The following is a 26964-nucleotide window of genomic DNA, read 5'->3' as shown; positions in this document are numbered from 1 at the left end:
AGTTCTAAAGCACTGTTGAGAAATGTGTTGTCTGAACTGAGCCAGTTAGTTACTCCTTTTCTGTTTTTCATCATGTCTGATAGTTACACTTGAGGAGTATTATGCACATTAGAATTCATCCGAGAGTTGCAGCTTCTTATAATATCACAGGAACATAACCTTGGCACTTCTCCAGACATCTTAACATGGTATTTGAACAGAATAAAAAGTAAAGTTAAGCATAGCACTAAAGATAAAACGTCATTATCTAAAGTGATCAAATCAGTACGTAATATTTATATTGTAGAACCCACTTTTAATATCTCTAATGTGATACTCAATATATTGAGTGATAATGTACATACTTTGCATGTTCACTCACGTAACAATTTTTTTCATTCACAGATGTGTTCAAAGCAATATTGTTTTACTTACTCAGGCTTTCAGGCGAAAGTTTGTCATTCCGGATTTTATGTCATTTGCCTCTCACATTGATGAGTTGTATGAAAATGCTAAAAAGCAATCTGGAGGAAACGTAAGCATTCTAATGAAAGAATTTTTATGTTTTGTATATTTGCATAGCATAAGAACCACACTTTAATTATAGTTTTCTTTTGCACTGAAATGTTGGTTCCTTTTTTACTTTTTCATGACTATGACTCATTCTGTTGCCCATGTTCAGAAAGCATAAGAGCTTTGCTGAATCAGAGTGGTGACAAAAAATGCAGCATTTTCTTTCTCTTCAGATTGGACTGTTAAAAACCAAACTACCAAAAATCATTGAAATACTTAATTTCAGAATTTTATGGGGAGAAATAAAAGGTTCCTAACTATCAGTATTGTATTAAACATTATAAATATTTGTGGTGATCCCTTTGATTAATTAAACTACTGTATTTGATAAGATGCTGAATATTTGAAATTAAAGCATAAGAGGGAAAAATTGGTGCAGCAGAATGTGATCCAGATGAATATTTATATGCAGGGTTTTTTAATTGATGGATTTGCTGTTTTGGGGCCCATGATAAACCTATTCATACAACAAGTAGCTCTCCTCAAAAGGCAGTATGATTGATCCTCTACTATGTTTAGGACTGAAGAGCCTTTTATCTATCTACACTTTTTTAAATGACTGTACTTCTCCTGTAAGTCATTTGTAGCCTGGCAGTATAATCTTAAATTGACATTATTGTTTTTGTTTTGACTAGGTTGCTGACTATATTCCACAACTGGCTAAGTTCAGTCCTGACTTGTGGGCAGTGTCTGTTTGCACAGTCGATGGACAGAGGTATTATATTGTATCTTAAATATCTGAACTGTTCAAATAATGTCAGCTATAGTGATAGAAGCAGAAAGCTAAATTTCAGGAAACAAATTTACTTCAAGTCAATTCTGTAAAATCCCTAATGTGTGTTCTTTATGGCGCTAGTTGGAAGACTTGCTTTTTTATTATATGTTTGTTTATTTATGATGTTTATATACCGCTGAATATAATAGCTCCAAAGGGATCTCCAAGCTGGGAGAGTGGGCATCCAAATGGCAGATGCGGTTCAATGTAAGCAAGTGTAAGGTGATGCATGTTGGGGCAAGAAACCACAACTTCAAGTATAACCTGATGAGATCTGAGCTGGTGGTGACCGAACAAGAAAGAGATCTTGGGGTTGTGGTGGACAGCTTGATGAAAATGTCAACCCAGCTGTAAAGAAGGCAAACTCCATGTTAGGCATTATATGAAAAGGAATTGAGAATAAAACTGCCAGTATCATACTGCCTTTATATAATTCTATGGTGAGACCACACTTACAATACTGTGTACAGTTCTGGTCACCACATCTAAAAAAAGAGACTATAGAGCTGGAAAAAGGGCAGAAAAGGGCAACTAAAATGATTAAGGGGCTGGAGCATCTTCCCTATGAGGGAAGGTTACAACAGCTGGGATTGTTTAGCTTGGAAAAATGGAGGCTATGGGGAAACATGATAGAGGTGTACAAAATTATGCATGGTATGGATAATGTGGAAAGAGAGATCTTTTTCTCCCTCTCTCAAAATACTAAACCCGGGGTCATCCCATGAAGCTGATTGGTGGGAGATTCAGGACAAATAAAAGGAAGTATTTCTTCACACAGTGCATAGTTAAATTATGGAACTCACTACCACTAGATGTAGTGCTGGCTTGGGGGAACCCTAGGGTTTGTGGGAAAGGATTCCTTCCTGCTCAGTAGAAGTGGTGTGGTAAATATAGGAGATTTCATAGGGGCTTTGGGGCTCTTCCCCCAGGAGGGGGCAGGGGAAATCACAAAAGAGCCCAATGAAGACTGAGCATTGTCAGTGGCTGCAGAGTGGCTGCACATTGCTAACTGCCGTAACCATCTGGCATTCATAGGGTATAAATAACCCTTGGAAATTACCTTAACCAAACTGCTTATGTCTAGTAGCAGATAGCCAATTTTCTTCAAAGCTAAAGTAGACATATGGCAGTATGCTAGATTTATTGTATCTTGCAGTATATTGTGCTGCTGTAATTATGTTTATTAACAGTCCAGTTGAAGATTGTATGGATTGGGAAGTGCTTGTGACTGAAGGTGCTTGCTGCTAGTAATGCAGGAAAACATGGCAATATGCCAGTTTTGCAGGTAGATATGCAGGAATGAATTATATAGTTGGGGAATAAAACATGCAATAGTTCACTAAGGTGTGATCTTTGGCTATTAAATAATGAGAGATTTGCCATTTGACTTCAGTGGGCTGTGGCTTGTGCTCCTGATGCTGCTTATGTAAATCAATCAATCTCTGTGTGTGTGTGTGTGTGTGTGTGTGTGCGCGCGCGCCATGTTGGTGTGTTTGTTTTGGTTTCTTTGCCTGTGCTCACAATGGAAACTTTTATTCAAGTACCTCACTGGAAACAAAAAGAGAAGATGTCTGTGGGTTCCCAGCCTTTTTGCTTAGATCAGATAAACAAACAATGAAAATATTTATTATCGAAAATAGAGTCTTGATGCTTTTTAAGCATAACACTTTCCTCTGAGGATGTGGAAAGAATAAATAAAATCAGAGTTTACAATAGAGTTTATCTGAACTCTATCTAGTTTTGGTTTCATTTTCATGCTTTTGGTTTACAATAGCTGCATCAAATCCCTTATTTAAAAAACAAAAAACCAAGTATGGGGCACACAGCACTGCTCAAAGGGGACTGTGCAGGAAGCCCCAAATAGCTGTTTTTCTGTTTTTAAGGCTCCATGGAATTGTTCCAGATTTGGAGCCACCCCAGAGAATCATGTTCAGGGAAGCTTCCCAGCCTTGGGAACTGTGTTCCCTGAGCTACTCTGTAAAGACACAGTGCTCTGATGTGACTGAACAAAAGCTCAGCTGGCTTCCTTTATACAACCTCATCCTATGCAGATGTTACACTTAATTGTGTTTTCCTTTATCTCATGGGTTAAGCATTTCATTGAATATCTAAACCACAATTAAGGATTGGCTGCAAACTAGAATGTGAAGCCATTGGCTGGATTGGATGTAACAGCCATATCATGCTTAAGCTCTTTGGTCCATGCCTTGGCCTTGCATGCGTCTGTCTTCAATCACTAACTTGTTCTGGCAAGCCATAGATTGCCCTTATATTTGAACCAGTAAGCTGTTTTGCACTTGCACTCCAAGCCTGAACTAGTAACTATGGACAGTAAGCGACAGTATTTTGTTGTAAGGAAGAAAGAGAATTGAAGCATACAGAGTGGGGAGAAAGTGCTTGAACCTGAGGTTGGACATCCCATGTTTTCATGTTATGTGAATCAACCACTTCTTTGAAGTGGGTTTACATAGTATGGCTGGCATTAAGTATTGTGTCGGCACTGACCAAAGCATGGTTAAGATGGTGTTTCCACCTCTCCACTTGCAAAGTGATAAGCAGGTCTCCTTTCAGTGGCAGAGTCTACATAAGCTAAACCATGTTTTCACTCTACTTTGGGATCTTAATCAGAGGTCAGGCAGATAACCATGGTTAAACATTGACCTGATTCGCACAACATGGGCTCTAATTTGTATATTCAACCCCAGGTCAGGAGTTGTCGTGTTGTGTGAACCCGGCGAGCTTGGGTTACATCAGGGTTAAACAAGTGTTCTAGGGTTATAGTCTATTCCAGGGCTATGCAAGTGTTGTTTAACACTCACATAACCCACTCTCTCTGGGTTTGCACAACATGACAACCCCTGAGTATGGGTTGGATATGCAAAATCACAGCCGGATGCACCATTGCCTCATTGTGGGTTAAATAACTCATGTTAGGCTGTTGTGTTGTGTGAACTGGTCCATTATGTCTACATTGGGCCCACATGTATAAGGCCTCCCAAGTGCTTATAGGAATACAGCTAATAAAATAATTATGCTCTTTGTGGGCTTTGCCTCTCCCTATGTGAACCTAGTGGTTCATGTTAAAATAGTTTGCTTGTAACAAATAATGTCTTAGAGATCGTATGTAACCATTGTTTGTGCTGCAATATTAGTGGAGCAGTTCTCTTTGAAAATCTGTGCTGTTGACTATTTTAACTGGGGATTTTTGCAGAGTTTTTTTTTAATAGCTAAACTTTACTGTCCACAAAACTTTGGTTACTAATAGAATAATACAAATGAAAAAACACTGTTCTGTTCTGATGGAACTGCGTAATAATAATAATAATAATGAGGAGTCCCTTTCCAAAGTCCCTGCACCAGGACTTGCCTGTCTGTTTCGCAAAACAAATGTGACAATGTGGAATGAGTAATATACTATTTGTCTTACAGGCATTCTATTGGAGATACCAAAGTCCCATTTTGTCTTCAATCCTGTGTAAAGCCTTTGAAATATGCTATTGCTGTTAATGACCTTGGCACTGAATATGTACACAGATACGTTGGTAAAGAACCTAGTGGACTAAGATTCAATAAATTGTTCCTCAATGAAGATGGTAAGTTATTTATGTAATTGCCACTTCACAATGTTTTATCTCGTGAAACAGTACAGTGAGAGGGGTGGAAGAAGATGGAGTGGGTGAGAGGGAGGAAAGAATGAACTAGAGTGCTTCTCTCCTTCTGTCTTTTCTGCCCATGAAATTTCATAGGATTTTACTTGGTTTAAAATGTTTTGCTGCTGTTATATGACTAAAACAAATATCATTTCAAGGTTTAAGAGGAAGGAGTTAAGAGGATGTAGATATTTGTATGTGCCTGCCAGAGAGCTCAGGTAGCAGGTTGATTGTATCAAAAACTGAAGGCATACCGATACTAGCTATTTTCCTGGGGAAAGTTGGTGCCATTTATATTATCCCTTGGGTGTATTCCATGTCTAGGTTTGGTAGTGGGAAAACTAGCTTCTCTCTTGAAGAACATTACTTCTTTGTGTGGTCGTAAAATACATTGTGGGAACAGTGGACTGGCTGGGAATCTGTTAGTAGCTGCATAGCTAGTGGATCAGTGAGCAAGCACCTCTGCTTGAAACAAAACATCTCCACCCAAATGGATAATCTCATGAGTGAATGTCTTAGCATGGTGCTTCTATAATTCTGCTGCTGCAATTTGTGCTTGCAAGGAATAACAGCAGAATATTTAAGGACAAGGAGAAGCAAAGGGTAATAATCCAACATATTTCTGTAGTCAGTGTGACTGCACCCTAAAGCTCGCCCAGACACCAGTGGGTTTCATTGGCACTAGTCATGCCTATGCCTGCAATCGTCTATTTCTCATGGGGATATTTGCGGAAGTTATCAGAATTTATCACAATTTTCTATGGTCCATTAAATCCATGTATTTCAAATCCATACTCAATATTAGTAGAGTGTGTATTGTAAATATTATATAAAGATAAACACACATTGACCCAGTTCATGTGATCAAAACAAACTTCTGTGGCTTGTTTAAATTGGCAGCTCATGCAGGGCACCATTAGCCTAATTACCTGTTCGCATGTGATCTGTCATATCATCTGAACACTGATGCCGTGGCTTGTTTGAGGGGGGAACAAATAACCCAAGAGGTTTATTTCCCCTTCAAACAAGCCATGCTGCCTGGATTCAGACAACATGACAATCCATGCCCAGATGGGTAATTAGGCTACTGGTGTCCAGCACACACTGCTAATTTAAATAAGCCACCATGGCTTGTTTGATTGTGCAAACCGACCGACACCCCCCCCCCCTCCAGGGAACTACTTTAAATGCTTCACATTTGTTGTAAATGTAAGACTTTCGGACGGTTCACACGATCACGGAGGGGGAAGTGAGCCACGGTGGCTTATTTCTTCCACCTCATGTGCTTGGGGGTGGGGATTTGCATAATTACCCTGGCTGCCGCAGCTTGCCATGTCATGCAAAGGTAGTGAGGGCGGCTTGTTGCCTTAGTTAACAAGACAAGCCAGAACCCTAAAACAGCCCATGGGTTCTGGGTGGCTTGTTAAGCAAGGCAACAGCCCGCCCTCCCTGGGTTTGCATGACACAGCAAGCCACACCCGTGGGAGTAATTATGCAAATCCCATACAAATGCAAATCCACACAACTGGTACACATAAGCCACCATGGTCTGTGCTTCCTGAGTTTATATAGCATCTATGGGCACTAATAAAATGAATTTAAAACTCAAGAAGCAGCTAAACCAGTTAATTTTACTATGTGAATAAATATGTTAACAGTAATTTTAAATCAAATGTATTTTAAGTCCCTAGCATTTCGTTTCAGGTAAACAGGAAATCTATTCCACAGTGGACATATCACGCGGTCTTCAAATGCCATCTCTTAATTCTCATTCTATTAAAAATTAATTCAGTATCATAGCAACTGAGAGGTGTCTTTGCTTACTAGACAAAAACTACTGGGAATATGCACATTTTCACCTACGAAACTCAGCATTTTGTTTAGATGTAGACGAGTGATCAGAACACAATTCAATTTTACTTTTCAACAAAATATTTAGTGAGAAAGAAAATGTACAAAAGTTCACAAAAATATATAAACTTTAAACTTCGAGAAGGGTAATTTATTCATAAACAAGAGCTGAACTCTGTCAAATGATGATCAAAAAGCAGCGGCCTCACCTTCCACTTTTATTATAGGAAACCTGCTCACACTTTAATGTGGCATTGCTGGCAAGAGAATTAGAAGTCAGGTTTATTACAGTTAACTTAGGCCCTTCTGGCTTGGATCCAGAACAGTGAAAGCAGAACTCCGCTAGTGCAAAGTGCCCCTGCCCAATCATCCCCCTTGCTACATCCCATGCCATCCTGGAGGTTCCCCTGTTCTCAGGAGCCCTTTTTCAGGGGGGTGCACTGAGGAGGAGGAGGAGAGTTATGTTGTGGAGTTCTACTTACCCTACTCTAGATCCAGGTCTTCGGGGATTAACACACCGCATTTTGGCACAAGTCACATAATGGATTTCACTTGTTCACAACAAATACTCTCCCAATTTTTTTCCAACAACGTATCATAAACAATCATGATACTCAAACTGGTCAGGCACAGATGTGGCTACTAGCAGTTTTCTAGTAGCCACAATCCTCGGAATTGCTATCATCCATGCCCCTAAAGGCCCAATGTATTCATTACATTTGGTGATGTGAAAAAATGAAGCTGAGTCTTGTTGGAACTACTCAAGAGTTGCATTGAATGTACCAACCCAAGGAACAGAGGAAGATCCCTACTTCATTTAATCCCCTTAAATAAAACAGTTTTGACAACAGCTACAAGTACATCAGCGGTATATTGTAACAGCTGATTCTTGTAAAGACCATATACCAAGCAATATAAGAATTATGAAAAGTGGTCAGAATACTTAAGACGCACGGGAGAGCGTATATGCTCAAATGTATCATGCATACATTGGTAGCACCATATACACAATTCGCACTAATGTTAAGTTACCAATGATATTAATTTCTATAAGTGAGTAGGTTCACAAACAGTGCTTCTCATTATCCTGTCATCATAAATTATGATAGTCTGAGATGTAATTTAAAACTACTTTTTGGTTGAGGCATTACAAGCATAAGCAACTTTGTGCATTTGTACATGTATTTAGCCTTGAGTTACAGGCCATTAACTTCTTGATGGTGGTCACTAAGTTCTTAATATATAAAATCTAGGATACTGTAACATGCATGGCAAGATTCCAAGTGTGAAAGTGTTTGCAATCTGTTCCAAAGGCAAGATGCATCCACTGTTGTGTCTAAAAAATGCTGCTACATATCAGCTCAATATTTCATTAATAGAGTGCATGTACTTTCTTAGATTGCCCTAAATGTAGTCTACTAGTATTCCTATACCACAATGTCATATCAGTATTTTGGAGGACCAGTCCTAAAATGCAGAAAATAGCTGAGGTAATTTCTTTTCATCGTAGAGACTTCTTTTAAATTAACACTTGTTCAAGGAATTTGAAACATTTTCTGTTTCCTGTTTTCCTCATTGCACAAATGTTGACAGCATCTTGTATTGGATACCTAGATAACACTAGGTTCTGTACTTGTTACGATTTTTCTAGTTCAGTGGCAACTCTTTTTCTTTATGTAGAATTCATAGCCAAAAGTATGGATGGATGTAGAATTCATAGCCAAAGCATGGATGGTGTCTGATCAATGGAACAAAATTAGTTAGGATACCTGGCAGAAGTGATGCATATTTTTAATTTAGGTCACATTTTTATTTTACATGTATTGTCTATTTTAAAAAGTACTAAAAATAGTAAATTTGTGTATTAGTTGTGCTTCCTTTTTATTGTGCAATTGCCCTGCCTCCTTCATGGCATTTTACTAGGTCGTTCAGATGACATCATCGTCCATTTGTAACTCTCCTGTGTTTTCCCTATGGTTTTTTCATATTTTTTCTTACCACAGAAAATCCACTAAGGAGGGAAAGATGGAATAGCTGCCAATGTTTTTTGATTGGTAATGCTAGGAGTTGTCTGCGTGGAAGCACCTGAGACCTTCTCAATTATGTAATACTCTCCCCAAACATATTTGTCTGGTCCTTACATTGATATCTTTTAGATGCCCAGTAGGGGTTGATTTATTTTCTTCTGCTTTTCGTGAAACCTGATTTTAGATCTATTTTATCTTTTGTAGTTAAACTGCTGTCATTCCTAGCATCTAGCTTTAACTGTTGTAACTTGTGAACTGAGTGTTTTGATCCTGTTTAAATTGTATAAGCTACACTCGGATGGGGAGGGAGCTTGTGTGGAAGATAAGGTAGAAATCTCTTAAATAAATGTTCAGTCTGCAAATACTTCCTAGCCATTGATTTGAGATGCTGTAATATCACAGAGGTCCACAGGTCAGATCTGTCAAATTCTCTAGCTTCAGCTTTTAAATTGGCATATACAAATCTTAAGCTTGCCTGCTTGCAATTCAACTGGGGAGGTCAGAGGTGATGGAGGAGCAGACTGTTAGGGAATGCTGTTACTTTGGCATTTAAGAGTCAAAACAGCTACCATGTAAAGGAGTGATTGCACTCAATGTGCGTGTTTTCCTTTTAAAACAGCAGTTGTAGAGAGGCCCAGTTAAGCTTTAGGGCTGCAGTACTTGGAGAGTGGGTTAATCCTTCTCCCTCACCCTGTGATCCCAATCAACACCCACCTGTCCTGAAACTGATATTCACCCCATGAGGAAACCTTCCCAGCTGGATTGAATATTTTCTCCATCTGAAGGGGGGAGGGCAAAGAAATGTTACCTGGGCTAGAGTATTTAAAACAAGGGAGAAAGGTAAACTCCAGCACCTCATAATCCTAATTCTGGGCAAGAGCTGCCATGGCTACTATATTTAAAGCAGGGGAGGGTAGCCCACGGGCCACATGCTGCCCCCATTCCTGCCTGTCCCCAAGTTTTGTTTAAAAATAAATTAACATTTCCCCCCACAATGACTGTGGAGTGCCCAAATGGTCAAATTTAGCTTGCAAACAAAGTTTTTTAGTACTTGATGGTAGGAGATGGCAGCACCATCCCATGCAGAGGTGTCTATGGGAAGAAAATGGTTCCCAGTCCTCACACAGTTGCCCAAACCTGATTTAATGGATAAAACACAGGTAAAATGCAGTCATACATTTAACATTGCCTGCTTTGGCTTTATGTTGGGAGGAAATTGGAGACAGTTCCCAGTCAGGAGTATAAAATGTGAAGAAAAGTGGTACTCTAGAATGCAGGAACTTGATGACAAAGGGGTGGCATGTAGTGCCCATCAGTTGTTTAAGTGAACGATGAGAAGGATAGCGGTAATGTAAAATATGAGTGGGTGACCTTTACTCCGGTTTTCTAAATTTCGTTTGGGAAGTCACTGCATGTGATTGAATACATTTCTTATTTTGCAGACAAACCTCACAATCCTATGGTAAATGCTGGAGCAATTGTGATCACTTCCTTAATCAAGGTAAAGTGTTTACCCTTAGTTTTTGTGATAATTGCACTATGAATAGTTTTTGTGGAAAGCTGTGTTGTGTATTTTTAGATTCTATACGGACATGGAAACCCCATGTCCTGAAGTTCAGCTCACAGTTCAGAGAAGCATGTGGTCAGACTGTTGCACCTGCAAAACAATTTGAATCCAAAGGGGCATGTGTGCCCCTGAAACTATTTTTAGTGTTAGTTTTTCGGAAGCTCCCCATTCCCCCCCTTCTAAAAGGAGTTTGGGGATGTAATGCAAGAGAATTTTTAAGGGGAAGTGCTGCTGGTGTTTTTCTAGTACTCTGTTCTATGTCCCTGTCCGCCTCTTTGAGTTTATTGCTTGAAAAGCACTTGTATACAGTCCTGAACTACTGTTTGAAACCACGAGGGTTAAAGAAGGGTTCTTTCTCTGATATACATGCCTCTCTAGTTTATGGCCTGAAATACTAGACAGTGAGAGGAATATTTTATAAACATAATATGTTCTACTTGAGATTTTGTGTTCTGTGAAGCATGCAACTCATTTTAAAGTTTCTATATATGAACCTGTGTATCAGTTTTAATATGCAATTAAAAGTGTTTCCTAAACCTTATTCTGAGCATTTTGTTGCAGTTAATCTCCTGTAAAGAATTTAAAACAAAAATGGTTTTAGTGTAGACCACTATAGAGAATGCTTTATACTTCAGTTTATAGTTTCATGAGGTGCAAAGCCAAATTTCTTGGTATTTCTTTAATATTAAACATTCTCACATTTTACCAATTCAAGAATGTCTTCTTCTTTAGATAAATGTATTTGTAAAATGGTTGGATTAGTAACTTAATGATTGTAGTGGTTTAAATCATTTTTTCTGCATAAACTTGTATGTACGTGTTGAATGAAATGAATTTACAACTATTTAACATACTTTTAAATTTCATCACTAATATATCTTAATTACTCATTCAGTGTAATGAAATCTCTACTATGAGAATTAAAACCTAATCTTGCAGTTACCATTCTCTAGAATTAAGTGACTTCTAATGAACGTTTCACTCTTCCATAGTTTTGAAATGGAAGGTTTTAAAAATGGACAACTTATGTAGTTGATTGCATATTAACATCCATTAATTTGTTCCCAGACTTTTTATTATGAAAGACTATTTTAGTCTTGGCTCATGATTTTCTGCTTTTCTTTATATTTAAGAAAGTATAAAAATATCCTGCTTTAAACATTTATCTTTAATAGCTATAGGTGAAGGAAAATGGCCTTAAGTATGACAGGTAAATTTATTCATGTTTAATTTTTTCTGTAGGTTTAAACAACTTAAAAATTCCTTTTGACAATGAGTTTTAAAATAAGTGGCAGACACTTCATCAAATTATTGCGTGTAATTCTTGTTATAGCACAGTCTGTTACACAGTAATCTCAGGTATGATCCAAAGATCACACTTACTTGGAAATACATTCCATTTAAATTAGTAGAATTCCAAGTAAATGTGTTTTTATTGGGGTGAAAAAATCTAAGAGGGCCAGTGTAGGTTTCAGGCCATTGTAATATACTGCAGCTTTAGTTTTTATTGCATGCAGTTATGGTATTACAACAATAAAATTATAACAAACTTTCTAGCCAATACTGGATTGCGTTGAAACTTTGCATGTAGTTATCTGCATGTCCAGCAGGCATAAATCACCATATTGCATCATTATTTGTTTAAAGTGATTGTAAGACATTTCATGTGGTACATCTACTGAAAAGCTCTTTCATGAAAATCAAGTGTGTGATTATGAAGATTCAAGGATCTGCACATTGAACTATTTATACTTTGGTAAAATCTTACTAGATTAAAACTGTCATTCCCCTGAGTTAATTGAAGATCATACTTAGTAACATTCATAAATGCAGCTTAGTCATTTGTTTACTTGAAAATAAGTCTCACTGTCATCAATGGGGGACCTAAGTAATTACGAATAGAATTGTAGCAGCCTTGCAAATAACTTCACAGAACATACTAGCCCATGTTTGTAAGAAATACTCTTGAAGATGACATACATTATTGAGAATCTAGTAGTTAAGCAACTTAAGGTGCAATCCTATTCATGTTTAGACAGAAAAAGGCCTTCAGCATCCAGTCTGGCCTACAACTCCCCAAATTGACCTACAACTCCCATCAATGCTGGCTGGGGCATGCTGGAAATTTTCTTCTAAACAGGCATAGAATTGCGCCCTTAAATGGCTATCTTACTGCATGTTAAGTGTATAGATGTAATAGAACCAGTAGTTCTAGCTTGGTTAACATACCTTCTTTTTTCTATTTTATTATGTCTTAGTTTTCTAAACCAACTGACATTTGAAACCAATAAAATGCAGCATAGTGCATGTCCGAAATTGGCCAGGACAATATGGAGATGCTGCAAAGTCTTTTTCAAGTTATATAAGCCCCTTGGGTATGAGTAGTTAAATTATATCTGTCGTTCTGACTGATTATTAAATTTATGGTCCATGGCACACTAGTTAGAAATTGAAGCCGTAATGAAAATGAGAAGGAAAGTAATTTTCTAGATGGGAGTTGAGCCCACAACTACTGGAGGGCCACAGGGTTCCCACCCTGCTTTTCTAGATCAAGTAATGGTAAATAGTTAAATAAAATTAAAGTTGCCACTTAAGGCTGAACTAGAAATTAGTTTAATAGTGGGGTTAGGGTTGTTGTTTTTAAAATAGTACTAGGCAATGCATGGGGGGGAGGTGTTCCAAATTGGGACTGCAGCATGTGGAAAGGAAGATTTAATCTTTCCCTCCCAAGACATCATCCCTATGAAAATCCCCTGTGCTGCAGTTAGTGTTTGGCGGGGTGGGTGGGTTCAAGGTTCCTTTGCATCAGTGGAATATCTTTGGCTGCATTCAGATGTCATGATAGCCCATGATGGGTTAATAAGCTACTTACTGTAGCTAATTTTTAAAATAGCCCATGATCCCCTGCCATGTGAGCAGGCTAACAAGCTGCTATGAGTAGTTTATTAAGCTACTGTGTGTAATTTATTTAGTAGTTTATTATTTAGTAGTTTATTTAGTAGTTTATTAGTAGTTTATTAAGCTACTGTGTGTACAGTAATACTATTACTGTATTATACACAGTAATAGTGTAATTTGACTCTCTCCTGCCTCTGTCTTGCTGAAGTCCTCCCACACGAGCAGTGGCACTGTTTCACCTCTGAAACAGTGGAAGTTTGCAGGATTGGGACAAAACTTCATACCCCCCACCTCCTAGAAGGCGTCTGATCCACCATCAGACCCCTACGCATTTATTCCAGAGGAGCAAAAATCCCAGAAACCCCCCAAACGGGGAGATGTCTAAAAAAAAACTTGGGGGTTTGCAGGATCAGGACTAAACATCATATTCTGCCTCCTCTACTAAGGATGCATCTGATACACTATGAAAATTCAGCACTAGTTGTGAAAGCAACGAAAATCCCAGATGTTTCAAAAAGCATTACGTGCCTATAAGACCTTGGGGGTTGTAGGATCGGGACAAAACCTCATAGATCTAGTTTGGCTTACAGATGCAGCTGTATTGAGTGTGTGGGGTAATGACATTATTGGGCGTGTTGCTGGCCACTATTGAATACAGTGCTTGCCTAGATGGATCTTCAATTTGAACTAGGAAAGGAGTTCTTACCATCTTAGTGCCTAGGGATTCTTTGTCATGTCCACATTTTCAATTGCTTATCAATCAGTGTGCTATTATATTATTTATTTATTTCTATAATGCCCCATAGCTGAAGCTCTCTGGGCAGTTTACAACAATTCATACAAATTCAAAATATAGGGATTTTGCATTGTGGCAGCCATATGGAGAGTTGCTTGAAAAGTGCTCCCGTATCATATAGTAACTGCTGCACTGATAGCCTTAATGAATGAGAGTTACTTTTAATGTGGACTTACTAGATAATAGTGTCTTGACTGACCCAGTGACACAGAACAGAGCTAGTGCACTACATTACAGAAAAATGGTTTTAATTCACAAGTGGCCTTCACATTACAGCTGTAGATAAACAAAAATTGATGGTCCAGATAGGAAAAACAAGTAAGAGTAGTGATCCTTGGTGCAACAAATCTTAAGAACTACTGCACAGTGAGAATACAAAATTGTGATAACCATGGAGACTGGAGTATCCAGTCTTAGCCAATTGTGGATGTTCTCTTTCATCTATTTTCTAGTGTACACCAACAAAATATTATGGGATGAATTGGGTATTACAGTTCTGGCTCTGAGATTTATACATATAAATTAGGAAATAGAATGTAGACTTGGAATTTCTTTTGTTATTTGTACCTACTATCTTTGTTCCTCCTTTCCTTTTAAACATTAATGCTGAGAAGCCAGCATATCACTCCATTAATTTCAAAATTACTAATAATCAAAATATTAGCTGCACAATAAACATAAAGGTTATAAAGAATCAGACAGTTTGAAAAAAATGTATAAACAAGATCGCCTATTCCTGATACCCCATGATCCAATCCATTTATTGACAAGTTTTCTTAAGTTCTAACAAATGGTTTGCCCCTTAAAGATAACCTAAAACCTATGTACTCCCAAACTATAGCCAATAGATACTTTTGTCTTAATTTCTATCTTAATATTTAGCCTATTTTCTATCTGCATGTACTTTGTAATCTCTAGATTTACAGCTTGAACTAACATTAGCTTTAAATACAGTTAATAAAAACATAGTAATTGGAGGTAAGACTAATATTTAGTCTTAATATTTAGCCTATTTTCTATCTGCATGTACTTTGTAATCTCTAGATTTACAGCTTGAACTAACATTAGCTTTAAATACAGTTAATAAAAACATAGCAATTGGAGGTAAGCAACAATTGTTAGCAATTTGCCCTTCAGAAAATACTGCTTTTCAGTATTGAAATATTTGTGTTATTGCTGGTACTGGTCATTTATTCAGTTATTGTTTGATAATTTTTGCAGTGTCCAGTGCAACCCAGAATGAGTTTCCAAAAAAGACTAGACTGGTTTTGAGTTAGTTCTAAGATATGCTGAAAGGTCCTTCTTGTTATTATTTGTATTGAGGCTGTGGAAGTCTTGATAACTGTTTTTATATATTTTATTTATTTGTGACATTTATATGCCACTGAATATAATAATCTCTCAGTGGTTCACAATAAATATGAATATTCAGTATTAATAACACAACATTAAGACACAGCATTAGAGTGCTTCTACCGACAGTAAAAAATTAAGGGAGCAGTAAAATGGAATGGCATAATTCATTTACTTACAACCCAGGGAAAGCCTGGGTGAATAAGTATGTTTTTGAAGTCACATTTTCTGCCTCCTGAAATGCATGAGGGAGGGTTTTCCAGAGGATGCCGCCAAAGAGAAGGCCCACCATCAAGATGCTTCATGGCGACATTCTGTTCACTTTGGAATGACCAGAAGGCCTCCTCTCCTGATCTTAAAGGTCACCTGGGTATGTATAAGGGAAGGCAGTCTGCTAGGTATCTGGTCCCAAGTTGTTTAGGGCTCTGTATGATATAACATTACCTTTTTTGTAGCTCGGTAGCTATTAGACAGCTAGTGCAGTTCTTTTAACACAGGCGTTAAGTGAGCATAGCTAGGTGTCCCAGTGAGCACCCTAACTTGCTGCATTCTGCACTAGCTGCAGCTTCTGAACCATACAAAAGGGCAGCCCCACATAGAGCACATTGTGGTAGTCTGATTGTGAGGTTACCAGTGCATGGATCACCGTGGCTATATAGAACAGGTAATGAAAAAATATGGTGGAAGAAAAAAGTTTCCTATGCTGTATGTGGAGCTGCTCTTTTGTGTGGCTTAGAATTTAGAGGAAAGGCTTGGAAATTCAGTTATGTTCCTGGCTTGGTCTGTATCACCATCTGTATTGGATAGTATAGTTAAGACATTGTGAAAGAACTGAAGAATTCCAATGATGTTTTGGGGTGTGGGTGAGGAACCATGCATGCATGGGTTCCTAAACATTATTGAAAGCTGTGAAAAAATGCAAAATTTTTCAATATTCTGAATACTATTGTATACAATGGTTAAATATACCATTTCCCCTTATTACCAATATTTATTAGTGAAACTTATATTAACTATAGATTATAGGCAATAAATATTGGTGTTTATACTATTGTTCATGCTGCTCTATTGTCTTCAAGTGCAGCTCTCCCCCCCCTCCCGGAAATAAGCCATTCTTTTATATAGGGGGGGGGGAATGGAGTGTTTGCATGCTCCTAGTGACCAAAGTGATTGGGGTAAGGGACTACAGGCTGTGTGCCAGATTGTAGGTAATTTGCTTGGTCCCATGGAATTTATTGCATTGACTCTCCTTGGATTTAATTTATTAGTCATACTATAATGTGCTGAAAATCAGCAGTTTTGTATGTGCATGTGTCAATATCATTATAGATGTGCGATAGAACAACTCTGCTCTTTATGCCCTAAAGGTGTGCACTCTCTTGTTCTGTGTTTTAATGGTTTACTCAATTCAGTAATCCTGCAAATAAATGGTTATATGTACAGAAACCAATGATACTTGATTTCTTTAAACACAGATCACCTTCCCCCATGTTTCTATTCACTCACGCCTGATAACTTTTCTCAGTTCTTCAACTTATGATTTCTGTCTGAAATGTTATGAGTAGACCCATAATGGAACTTGATTTAGTCATGATTTATGTGTCCCATTGATTTCATTGGGTCTACTCTAAATCTTGATCAAACTCTTAATCCAGTTATTAGATAATGCAGTCTGCTGTGTTTGAAGGTTTTTAATGTAACAATCGCAAATTGAGTTAAAATTCTAATTCTCAACTCATCAACAGGCAAAATACTGTTTTAATTGGTTCTGAAGCATCTTCATGTTTAGACACTGTTTTAAATGGTCCAATCAAGCCCTGATCATGGGTTGCCTTATGTATACTGAAATTTCTCTTTTACATCACTGTTTGGGAAAGCTCCATTCATACAGTGATGATTTTCTGGATGACTCATTTCCTGACATAAAATGATGGGTTAGTTCCTGTGCATACAGACTCCACAGGTCTCCAGTATACATATAGAGCCTGGATCAGGGTCCTAATTTAAAATACTAGTGGGTAAGGGTGCTCTATTTGATCATAATATAACTAAATTGCTAAATAATGACTCTTCAGAAATGTGTTGGTTGGTTAATATATAACTGGAAAACTGACACAAACTTGTAAAATACAATTCAAACAGCAATATTAAGAACAGAATTATGTTTTTCATACTTACATGCCTAGTGACCTATTAACGCAAACAATCTTTAAAACATATTCCATAAGTTGCTGAGATCCAATTGCATGCTGATGAAATGTTAGTATAAATAAAAGGAGATCCTGTCCTCTTATTAAATATTGATATTATATATCTCTTTCAGAAATGTGCATGAGTGATGTGCCTATCATTAGATTGTCTCTGTCTTAAAGTACTTTGTGTTCATAGACATGCATTTGTATATACACAATAGTGTGCATATACACATAAATATACATGCAAGCATGCACACTGTAAGTGTATATATGTATATATTATGTTTGTGAAGTTATGTATTGCATGGTACATCTGCCGACAGATGAACTGGTCGTAAAATTTCAAAGGTAAAACTTGAGATATTCCACAAACTGGAAAGTTAGACCCAAGCGAAAAGAAAATTTGTAGAGAACAAGGATTGCCTTGTGCTCCACCTTCAAATGGAGCAATATTGCTGTAGGGCAAACAAATCTCTACAATATTTGGTGCCTTGTTTGTTCTTGTTGCCTTAACTTTACTTTATTTTAATTTATTTTTTAAAAAGGGAAAAGCATCATACTGACAAAGATGTAGTGGCTAAGTTTATGCATTAAGACTGCCATTGGAAAGAAGGGTTCAGGCACTACAAGCTAAATCCATGTTTAGGATTTTTCTTTTAAAAGAGACTCATCAACATCTTTATCAATGTACTTAAAATGGTTTCTAAAAGTGTTGTGGGGAAAAGGGTTCTTCTTGTAGAACCTAAAGGCAAGAAAACTCTGGATTTGATAAAAGCTGAAATAAGTTTGCTTTGATTATATGCTCAGACTGTTGTTTTGTATGTTTATTCTGCTAACAGTACCAAACCTGTGAAAGCTTTTTTTCGGTGGGGAAAGGACCAAACATTTCTCTACTCTTGCATTAAGCATCTTTCTCCTTCTGCCTGAAATGTGGGGGAGAAACGCAAAACTTGTTTCAGTTTAACTGTCTTAACCATACAACAATGATCAGTACAGAATCCCATAACTAATGCTGACCCACTTTCCCAAAGCAACATTCACTGTGCATTTAAAAGGTTTTTGTGGTTTAAATGTTGTTACATATTTTACAGCATTAGGATCTATGGAATATTTTGACAACTGCAACAGTTCAATGAAGTTGGTAATTTCTTCTTTTAATTATTTTTCATTGAACAGATTTGGAGTTACACTTTTTTAAAAGCTTGTTTTTCTAATAACTTTCAACACAATGCTTAACCCTTTTAGCATATTTCTTAAATAGTCATTGACTCTTTGGGTATCAGCATTTTGATTTTATTGGTGCTTAACATTGACACAACAGTGTGGTATTCTTTCAGCTGGTGATCATACGTGTATGACTGCACATCACTAGATGAGCTGGTGCGTGTGGCTTCAACAGATTATCTGCAACACCCTAATCCACTTGTAGAATGAGAAATGAGGCTGGCTTTATGCATTTCATTGAATAGAACGCTGGTATATACAGGCTTCAATTTTTTTCTCTTCCCCCTTATTCTAAACGTAGTGCAAGTAATGTTTCTTGGATGGTTTTTGAAGCAGTCTTTTAGATGACAGCTAAATAAAACATTAACCAGATGTTTCTGTGGCGTTAACCGAAGCTTATTAATTTGGAAGAATCTGTTTTTTAAATGGTAATGGAAAGAAATGCCTCTTTGAAAATGTCTGGTAGCTAAGTCTTTGGACACAGATAAAGTTGCCAGATGATCTTATTAGAAACAAGAGTGTACCTTGTACCACGCCACTGTAACCATATAAAAAGCAGAGAATCTGCCTTATTTAAAGTACCCTACCTCCTTAGCACTTTATAGCTATGTTTCCATAGTATTATGTACTTCTGAAATTTTGATCTGGTGACCATGGTTATTCCTGCAAATAAGAGGCTACGTATGGAAAGAATTACACATCAGTTAAGATTTGGCATTTTGTTAAAGGAAATATCCTTTTCAATATCTATGTGTCCCAAATATCTGTAACAAGATTTTGATTGTGTGTCCAAAACCCAGAGTAGTGTAAAGAGAGTTCTGCAATAGGGCTCTTACCCTTTTGGTTTAAAAGCTCTTTCTCCCTGTATAGCTTAAACAGATTAACTGCTTGGTTTAGCATACCTAGTCATGCTCACATACACACACACACGTATGACTCTAGATTTTGTACATTTGCTGTAGGATATATCAGTATAACACATTGCAGTAGGAGTTTGCAGAGTTGCCTTTATACAGTCCCTTGAGATTCAAAAGCAGGGGCTGATGCTGAACTAGAGCTGTGTCAGGGGTGTGTGCGTGAGGTGGGGGGGGGAGCATAAGCATTGTGCCCAGTTCCATAAGTTCCACTGATTCCAAACTGGATATTTGTCAGTTCATAAAATCCTACATTTTAAGGAATCTGTTGAATTAGCTGTGAACAGTATCTTTGCTACCCTAGTTTTTGTTACACATTAATGGCTTAGATACAAAGATGCTCATGGGTGCATATAAGATTTCTCAGGTATATATCAGGGCTTCCCTGGTTGCTCTGTATTATGCTGTGTTGGAGTCATTTCCTGGGTTTTGAGAATAGCTTTTTCAAGTGGCAGGAAAGATGTACAATAAGTGAAAGCTCCCAGCAGGGCTCTTTGATCCTAGCCAAATCTTTTTCATTCAGTTGTCTTTTTAGTAATGGTAACACTCTTCTACCCAGTTATTTAAATGCTACCCCACAAAATAATTAGCAATACCATTGAATATAGTACTATCAAGCAAAATGTAAAATACAGCCTCAGACTGCAAGATTGGAAAGTTAAAGTACCACTGATTACAATAAATTGCAAGTGAATTTCCTAGGCACTAAATTGTAATTGAGTAGAGAGCATTTAAAATAAAGCTAGCCTTATTTAATGTTCAATTCTGTTTCCTGCACGTTGGTAACTTTTAAATTGACATATTCTGTAGCATTCCTTAAAGTTTTAATAAAACAACTTAGAAACCTATCTTTAGATATATAGACTAATAAAACAATAGTTTAATATTAAATAGTAATATTTAAGTAGCTATAGACTAAAGTGAACTAGAATTAAAGCTTTTCTTGTTATAACAAAATTTGTAAATATGTCTTGTTTCCTTTCAGCAAGGAGCAAACAACGCTGAGAAATTTGACTATGTAAGTGAGCATTACAATATTTAAAAAGTATTTCCTGTACTTTATGTTTGAAAGTACAGAGTAAGATTTTTTTTGCTGTATTCCACATTCTGTCCTTCACTTCTGATTGTCAACTGGGATTCAAAATCTGTTGGCCTAGTGTGGGCTTGAATACTTAAGCACTGCTAGGTGCATGGTGCAACTTAAAGGTTCGGTCCATACTTAATGCTAAATCATAGTTCAGCACTATGGAGTGAGCCTCAGGCAAGGAGAAAATCAGAAGCATCTTCTTTCCAGTTTAAACTAACAACAGTCTTTCACTACACCTGACCTGTCACTATGCCTGACCTGTGTTTTCTTTTTAAAACTATGTTTTTTTTTAAAAAAAAAAACAAGTCAGGATCATAAAGCACAGTTTGATCTTGCTTATTGGTTTAAAGTGACCGTAGTTCCTGGTTCAGACATAATGAACTACACACTAGAAGTGAATGCTTCCGGTCTCTTCCTCATCTGTGCTTGCTCCCATAGCCTCAAACTATGATTTAGCATCGCATCCAAACCCACACAGTGACTTGTGTTATGGGATCCTTTATTCCACATTTTGAAAACGTTGTGATGTTCCTTTAACAGGTGATGCAGTTCATGAATACTATGGCTGGAAATGAGTATGTTGGGTTCAGTAATGCAACGTAAGTATGTTTTTCAGTTTAAATGTTCATTATTTCTAACTATGTCATGATGAACTAAATAATACTGGGTTCATACCAGTGGGCTTCAGATTTTGATTAATTAGACAAACCAATAACTTATGATTGTCAACTCCTCTCTACTCTGACTACTGTGGCATGCCCAGAGAATGTAGGAAAGGGAGTTGTGTTTGCCCTTGTGCTGGGCTTTTGTAGAAGTTTCAAGCAGCATCTTCCTGGTGCTGCCCTATCCAAAACCCCAACGAGAGAGAAATCACCCCACCCCAGCTATCCTTAAGAGGAAAGAGAGGCTTGTTTCTTTCTGTATAGGGTTTGGAGGAAGCAGCAACAGCTCTTGTTTTCTGCAAAAGTCAAACTCGCAGCATAGAAGGCAACCCTTGTATTCTCCCCCTTTTCTGTGGAGGGAAAGTGAGGTGGTTTTCCTCCTATGAGGAGTTGGGCTTCTGAAGACCACACCACCACTTGATGAAGTCTCCTGCAATAACTGAACAGGCAGGGAAAGTGGCTACCGCTTCTTTCCTTTGTGGCGTAGGTTTTGCAGGCGGCAGCAATGAAGGCTGTTGGTGCTTTTTCTCATAGCTAAAAGTGCCAGAGAAGAGCAAACAACTTTACTTTTATCCCCAGGGAATAGAGAGGGGGTTTACTGCAAGAAGGTCTTGTGGTGGAAGCACAACAGATCCCACTAGATAGGGGAAGGAAACTTGCCTCTAGCAAGGAGACAAGCGGGTTTGTGGAATCCTGGGTTAACCATGCACAAAAGATTCCCCAGAAGAAACATTCTAGAATTTCATTACTTTAGCAACTTAATTGTAGTCAGCAGAAGTCAACCTAATTTAAAAGACCTCACAATCCTTTAAAAGACATTTTGGCATTGAAGCACCTCCTATGGAAAGGGAATCTTATTGCTGTGAAGCAGCCACTAAGAAAGTGAGTGCCTGGCTGCCTTTTGCAGTCAGAAATTGGCTCATGGAATTATTTGGACTGGCTCAGGGAAGAGACTCTTGGGTATGCTGTGACTGAACAGTTAGTAACTTTGTAAGTGGATGGGGACAAACAGCACCTTGGATGCTGTTCCAAAGCAATGTTAAGCCAGTACAAACTCTAGAGCACTTCTATAATTTGCTTCCAGTGATGGCTTGTCAGGAAGCAGCCTCTGCTGTGTCCTCTGCCAGTTAAAGTCTGGCCTAGTTTCAAATTCTGAGGTAATTCTAGCATATCACACCATCTGCCAGTCCACATATGCAGTCTAGAAATGATTGTTGTAACAAAATTTAGAATTGTGTGTTGCAACTGTGAAATTTTGAGCGAGAGCATGATGGAAGTATTTTTTACCCTGACCTTTATTTGCCATGGCTGGAATCCAGAGTTGTGGTCACAGACACTTTAAACTTGGGCTGCAAACCTATACCTACTTACCTGGATTAAGCCCCATTGAACTCTTGAGTACAGGATTACACTGTCAATCTTTTCTGTGGCTTTCTAGTTTCCTTATTTCAATCACAATTTTACTGGAAATGTGTTCAAATCAGACATTGAAGAAATACTCGATATTTTGAGGCCAGTAATATTCCACAATGTTATTTTGAATAATCCCCATAATGTAATATGTTGCCCACACTGAACAAAATATCATGCTTTGCCAAACATATATCTACTTAACTCTGCTACCTTCTTTAAAGAGAGGCTATGATAGTAACATAAGCTCATCATCATATAGGTATATGATAATATAATTTCTCTTATCTTGTTTTAAAAGTGGCAAGGGTGGTGTTGAATTCCATTAAATGCTGTAAAAAAAAATTCAACTTCTCAGATTAATAACCATTTTTCTAAATAAATATTATAGATTTGTTATTAAAAAGGTTCATCCTGTCTTTAAATAAGCTTCATCCACGCTAGAAGCTTTCAGTATTGTTAGTAGGTGTCAGTTCTCAATACACTTTTCTTCCTTTTTCTCCCAGGTTCCAGTCTGAGAGAGAGAGTGGAGACCGAAACTTTGCAATAGGCTACTACCTGAAAGAGAAAAAAGTATGTTTTTGGATTACATTGCCACCACAACCTTCAATTTACATATTATCTACTAAAAAATTACAGAGAACAATTCATAGTGATTTTAAAAAATGACAAAATGCTGATTCACTAAAGAATACAATACATACATAGAGTACAATGCAGTTTCAGTTCTGAAAGCTCCCTTCATTCATTTGTTAATTTTGTGTGCCACTTTTCCCATGCACCTATATCATATAATCAGCAATAACAATGAGTATAACAATTCGGTTCCACTTTCCAATGATCTGGTCAGATGTACCTAGTCCTCTCCAAGAATTAGCTCAGAGACTCTTGGTTCTACTGGGTTACATGTGCTAATTGGCTGTTGGCTTTGATCTCATGATGTCACCTTCTCCGCATCCCCAAAGCAGTTCTTAAAATGTACATTTATAATGAACGTATTTAAGGTGCCAATCCAACATTAAATTGGACAGATGCTTTTAAGAGTTCTGTTGTCAGGTTTTTTGTTTTGGCAGAAACAACAGAGTGGAGGCAGAAAAATGGAGGAGGGGCAAAATTGACCCTGTATTGATACTGGAATCACTTGTATGTCTTTTTTTCAATGCAAAGGTGGGAGGAAAGCAGGAATACCCAACCGAGGGACAAAAATCTGTGGCAACTGCTATTTTTGTGTGTGTGTATGCACATGCATGCGTACACAATGTATCTAACATCAATAAGAGTATATTCCACTAACTTCAGTGAGATAGACTTCTTTTAAAGTTAAGCCAGTTGCCCTACTTATGGTATGATTGGGAACTTCTGTGCAGCTTCGAGGACCAAGTATGATACAGAAGCAACTGCTTGGGGTAGAGGAAGGCAGCAACCCCCCTGCTCCCCCCCCCCCCCCGGGGAAGCTGGTTCAGGTGGTAGAGGGGAAGCACAGACGGAAACAGAAATGGAACACAGAACTTCAACCCTTCTCATCACACATATCCTCAAGCCTCTATCCTAAAAGGCTTCATGGCTTTTTTCTAGTGTTATGTAAAAGTAACTGCTGAGAAATGCACTTCGGTGTCTGCTTTGCAATATAAATAGCTGAAGACGCTGTCACAGAAAGATAATTAAATGTTTGGCAGATAAGTCTTGGAGTTTTTCCCCCCCTAAGGACTGTCCATTCTGCTTTTCACAATCCTCTTCAGCACTGCCAAGAGTTCAAACTATTGTTTTCTTCAATATCCCAAGAACTTTAGTTAAAATATGGTAGTTTCTGTTGTATGTCATAATATGCTAAAATCTGCTACTATTTTCCAGTGTTTTCCAGAAGGCACAGATATGGTTGGCATATTGGACTTCTACTTCCAGGTAACTAATTAGTTTTCATCACATCTGTAGTCCTCAAAGAGAAAATGTAAAAAGCTAAGAAATAATAGAGCAACTATAATGTTGACCAAAACCTCAAAACTGGAATCAACAGTTAACCATAGTATAATACTAACTTATTTATACATACATATTTTGCAGAAACAATAAAATTATACACCCATCCTTTGTGTTATCAAGATCTAGTGCAGTATTAGAGAATTATAAAATAAATCAGTGAGGCTGTTCACAGGATATGACAGCCCACCTGCGGTGTATGTGTGGGGCACTTGTGGCTGCCGTTTTGCATATGCAATTCCCACTTGGGAGTTGTGTTATGCGAGTATTGATTATGCAGGGTTAAACAACCCTCACAGAACCCATGGATGCTTTAGGGTTATATGAGGATTGTTTAACGCTATAGCAATGTGGATAAAAATCAGTGTTTTTAAAAACATGTATCAGGAAACCTGATTTAAAAAATACATTTGATTTTTTTATTAATTAAAAATGTAAATACTAAGTTTCTCTTAAATAATAACTAGGAGTCAACATTAAATCTAGATATAACCATGTTAGCTTTACAGTTAATTTGTAGACCGGATTAACACTAATCAGGTACTGATTGCTTTCAGCAATCTGCATTTCTCAATGCCTGTTCTTAATGGGAAATGTGCAGTTGACGGACACCTATGTCTAAATATTTGCACCTGCTTTCAGTGATGCTATGCTATGCTATGAAGCCAGAGTAGTTTTCTAGTACTATGCTGAAGCAGAAATGGTTCACTATATCCCTACGTGCCTGTGCACTGGCAAGATATAAGATTAAGCTGTTAAGTAGAAAATCACCAGCATACTTTCTGATCCCACAAAAAGTGGGTGATTGGAACTTGGGATATTTTTCAACAGTTCTGTTCAGAATAACATTAAACAGTTTTAGTGACGAATATGAATTGTCATGGTTCTGCCATAAATTTGGCTTCTTCTGTAGTATGGTATACCTCCATAATGATTGAATGATGTATTTTGGCTATAAAGAGCAGTCATTATTAAATCAGAGCAATTTACAGCATTGTGCTGACTAGAAAATAAGCCTGGGGAAAATCTCATCCTCCATCTGGCTAGCAACTTAATATTTGAACATTTAAATCATAACAACACTGTCTTGCTCATTAAAATACTTGCCTACCATTAGTTTGAGAACTAGGCATGTGTGATATGTTCTCTGACTCATGGCTTCCTTCCCATATCTGCTGACAGCTGACAGCTAACATTGTTCACAAGGGTGCTACACTAGTCTGTAGTTGGAACTAGTTTTTACAAGGCAGTCCTTTTATTTACATATACCAGTTTTCTCCAAACTGGTGCCCTTCACAACTCCCAGTGTTCCTGACCATTATCCATGCAGGCTGGGGCTGGTGGGAGACCAAAATATCTGGAAGGCACCAGGGTTGGGGGAGGCTGACTTAAACAATATGCGACTAGTGTGTAATAGTTTGTAAATGTTCTCCCTCTCTCTCTGTCTTCCCACCTTTCTCCCTCTTAAGCTGTGCTCCATAGAAGTGACTTGTGAATCTGCTAGTGTAATGGCAGCAACATTGGCTAATGGAGGTTTTTGCCCAATCACTGGTGAGAGGGTACTGAGTCCTGAAGCAGTACGGAACACACTAAGTTTAATGCATTCCTGTGGCATGTATGACTTTTCAGGACAGTTTGCCTTCCACGTAAGTACCTTTCTCAAACTAGCATGTGATAAAGAGGTCTCTTACAAGAAATATTCAGTCAGTTGATTTTATTGTATTTATCTGTAGGTTCTTACAAGGAAATATTCAAGGCTAAATGCTGATATTCACTTTGTAGAGCAGCAGATGCTAGTTGTTCTGTTTTTTTATTAACCTAAAAAGTAGCGATCACTACTGCGTCACAGAAGCCAGTTGAACCTCTAATGACAAACCAGGAGAACCCCAAGTTCTGTAACGGTACCAACTAAATAGTACATGGGGTGTGTATTTACCCATTTGGGATGGGTGGATCCTTGTACAAGAGTGTAATGTATAATCACCAACGCCTGTGCCTCAAGAGAGCCTTCTATGACAGTGCTTCT

At 37.7% G+C, this 26964-nt stretch overlaps 1 protein-coding gene across 2 annotated transcripts in view; it reads left to right on the top strand.

Moving 5' to 3' along the window:
- Window positions 1–26964, top strand: part of GLS (glutaminase) — a 78299-nt gene that overhangs the window by 15331 nt on the left and 36004 nt on the right. For both annotated transcript variants that reach the window (XM_063116247.1, XM_063116248.1), the window contains exons 4-12: window positions 385–514; window positions 1188–1267; window positions 4757–4920; window positions 10298–10356; window positions 20788–20820; window positions 21430–21488; window positions 23468–23534; window positions 24813–24863; window positions 26408–26584. In XM_063116247.1, coding sequence (XP_062972317.1) covers window positions 385–514; window positions 1188–1267; window positions 4757–4920; window positions 10298–10356; window positions 20788–20820; window positions 21430–21488; window positions 23468–23534; window positions 24813–24863; window positions 26408–26584 — 820 coding nt within the window. The remainder of the gene's footprint in view (window positions 1–384; window positions 515–1187; window positions 1268–4756; window positions 4921–10297; window positions 10357–20787; window positions 20821–21429; window positions 21489–23467; window positions 23535–24812; window positions 24864–26407; window positions 26585–26964) is intronic.

The sequence above is a fragment of the Elgaria multicarinata genome, chromosome 2 (assembly GCF_023053635.1).
Source record: "Elgaria multicarinata webbii isolate HBS135686 ecotype San Diego chromosome 2, rElgMul1.1.pri, whole genome shotgun sequence".
NCBI classification, from domain to species: Eukaryota; Metazoa; Chordata; class Lepidosauria; order Squamata; family Anguidae; genus Elgaria; species Elgaria multicarinata.
Note: the sequence above shows the minus strand (reverse complement) of the source record. Positions and strands in the feature narration are given on the sequence as shown.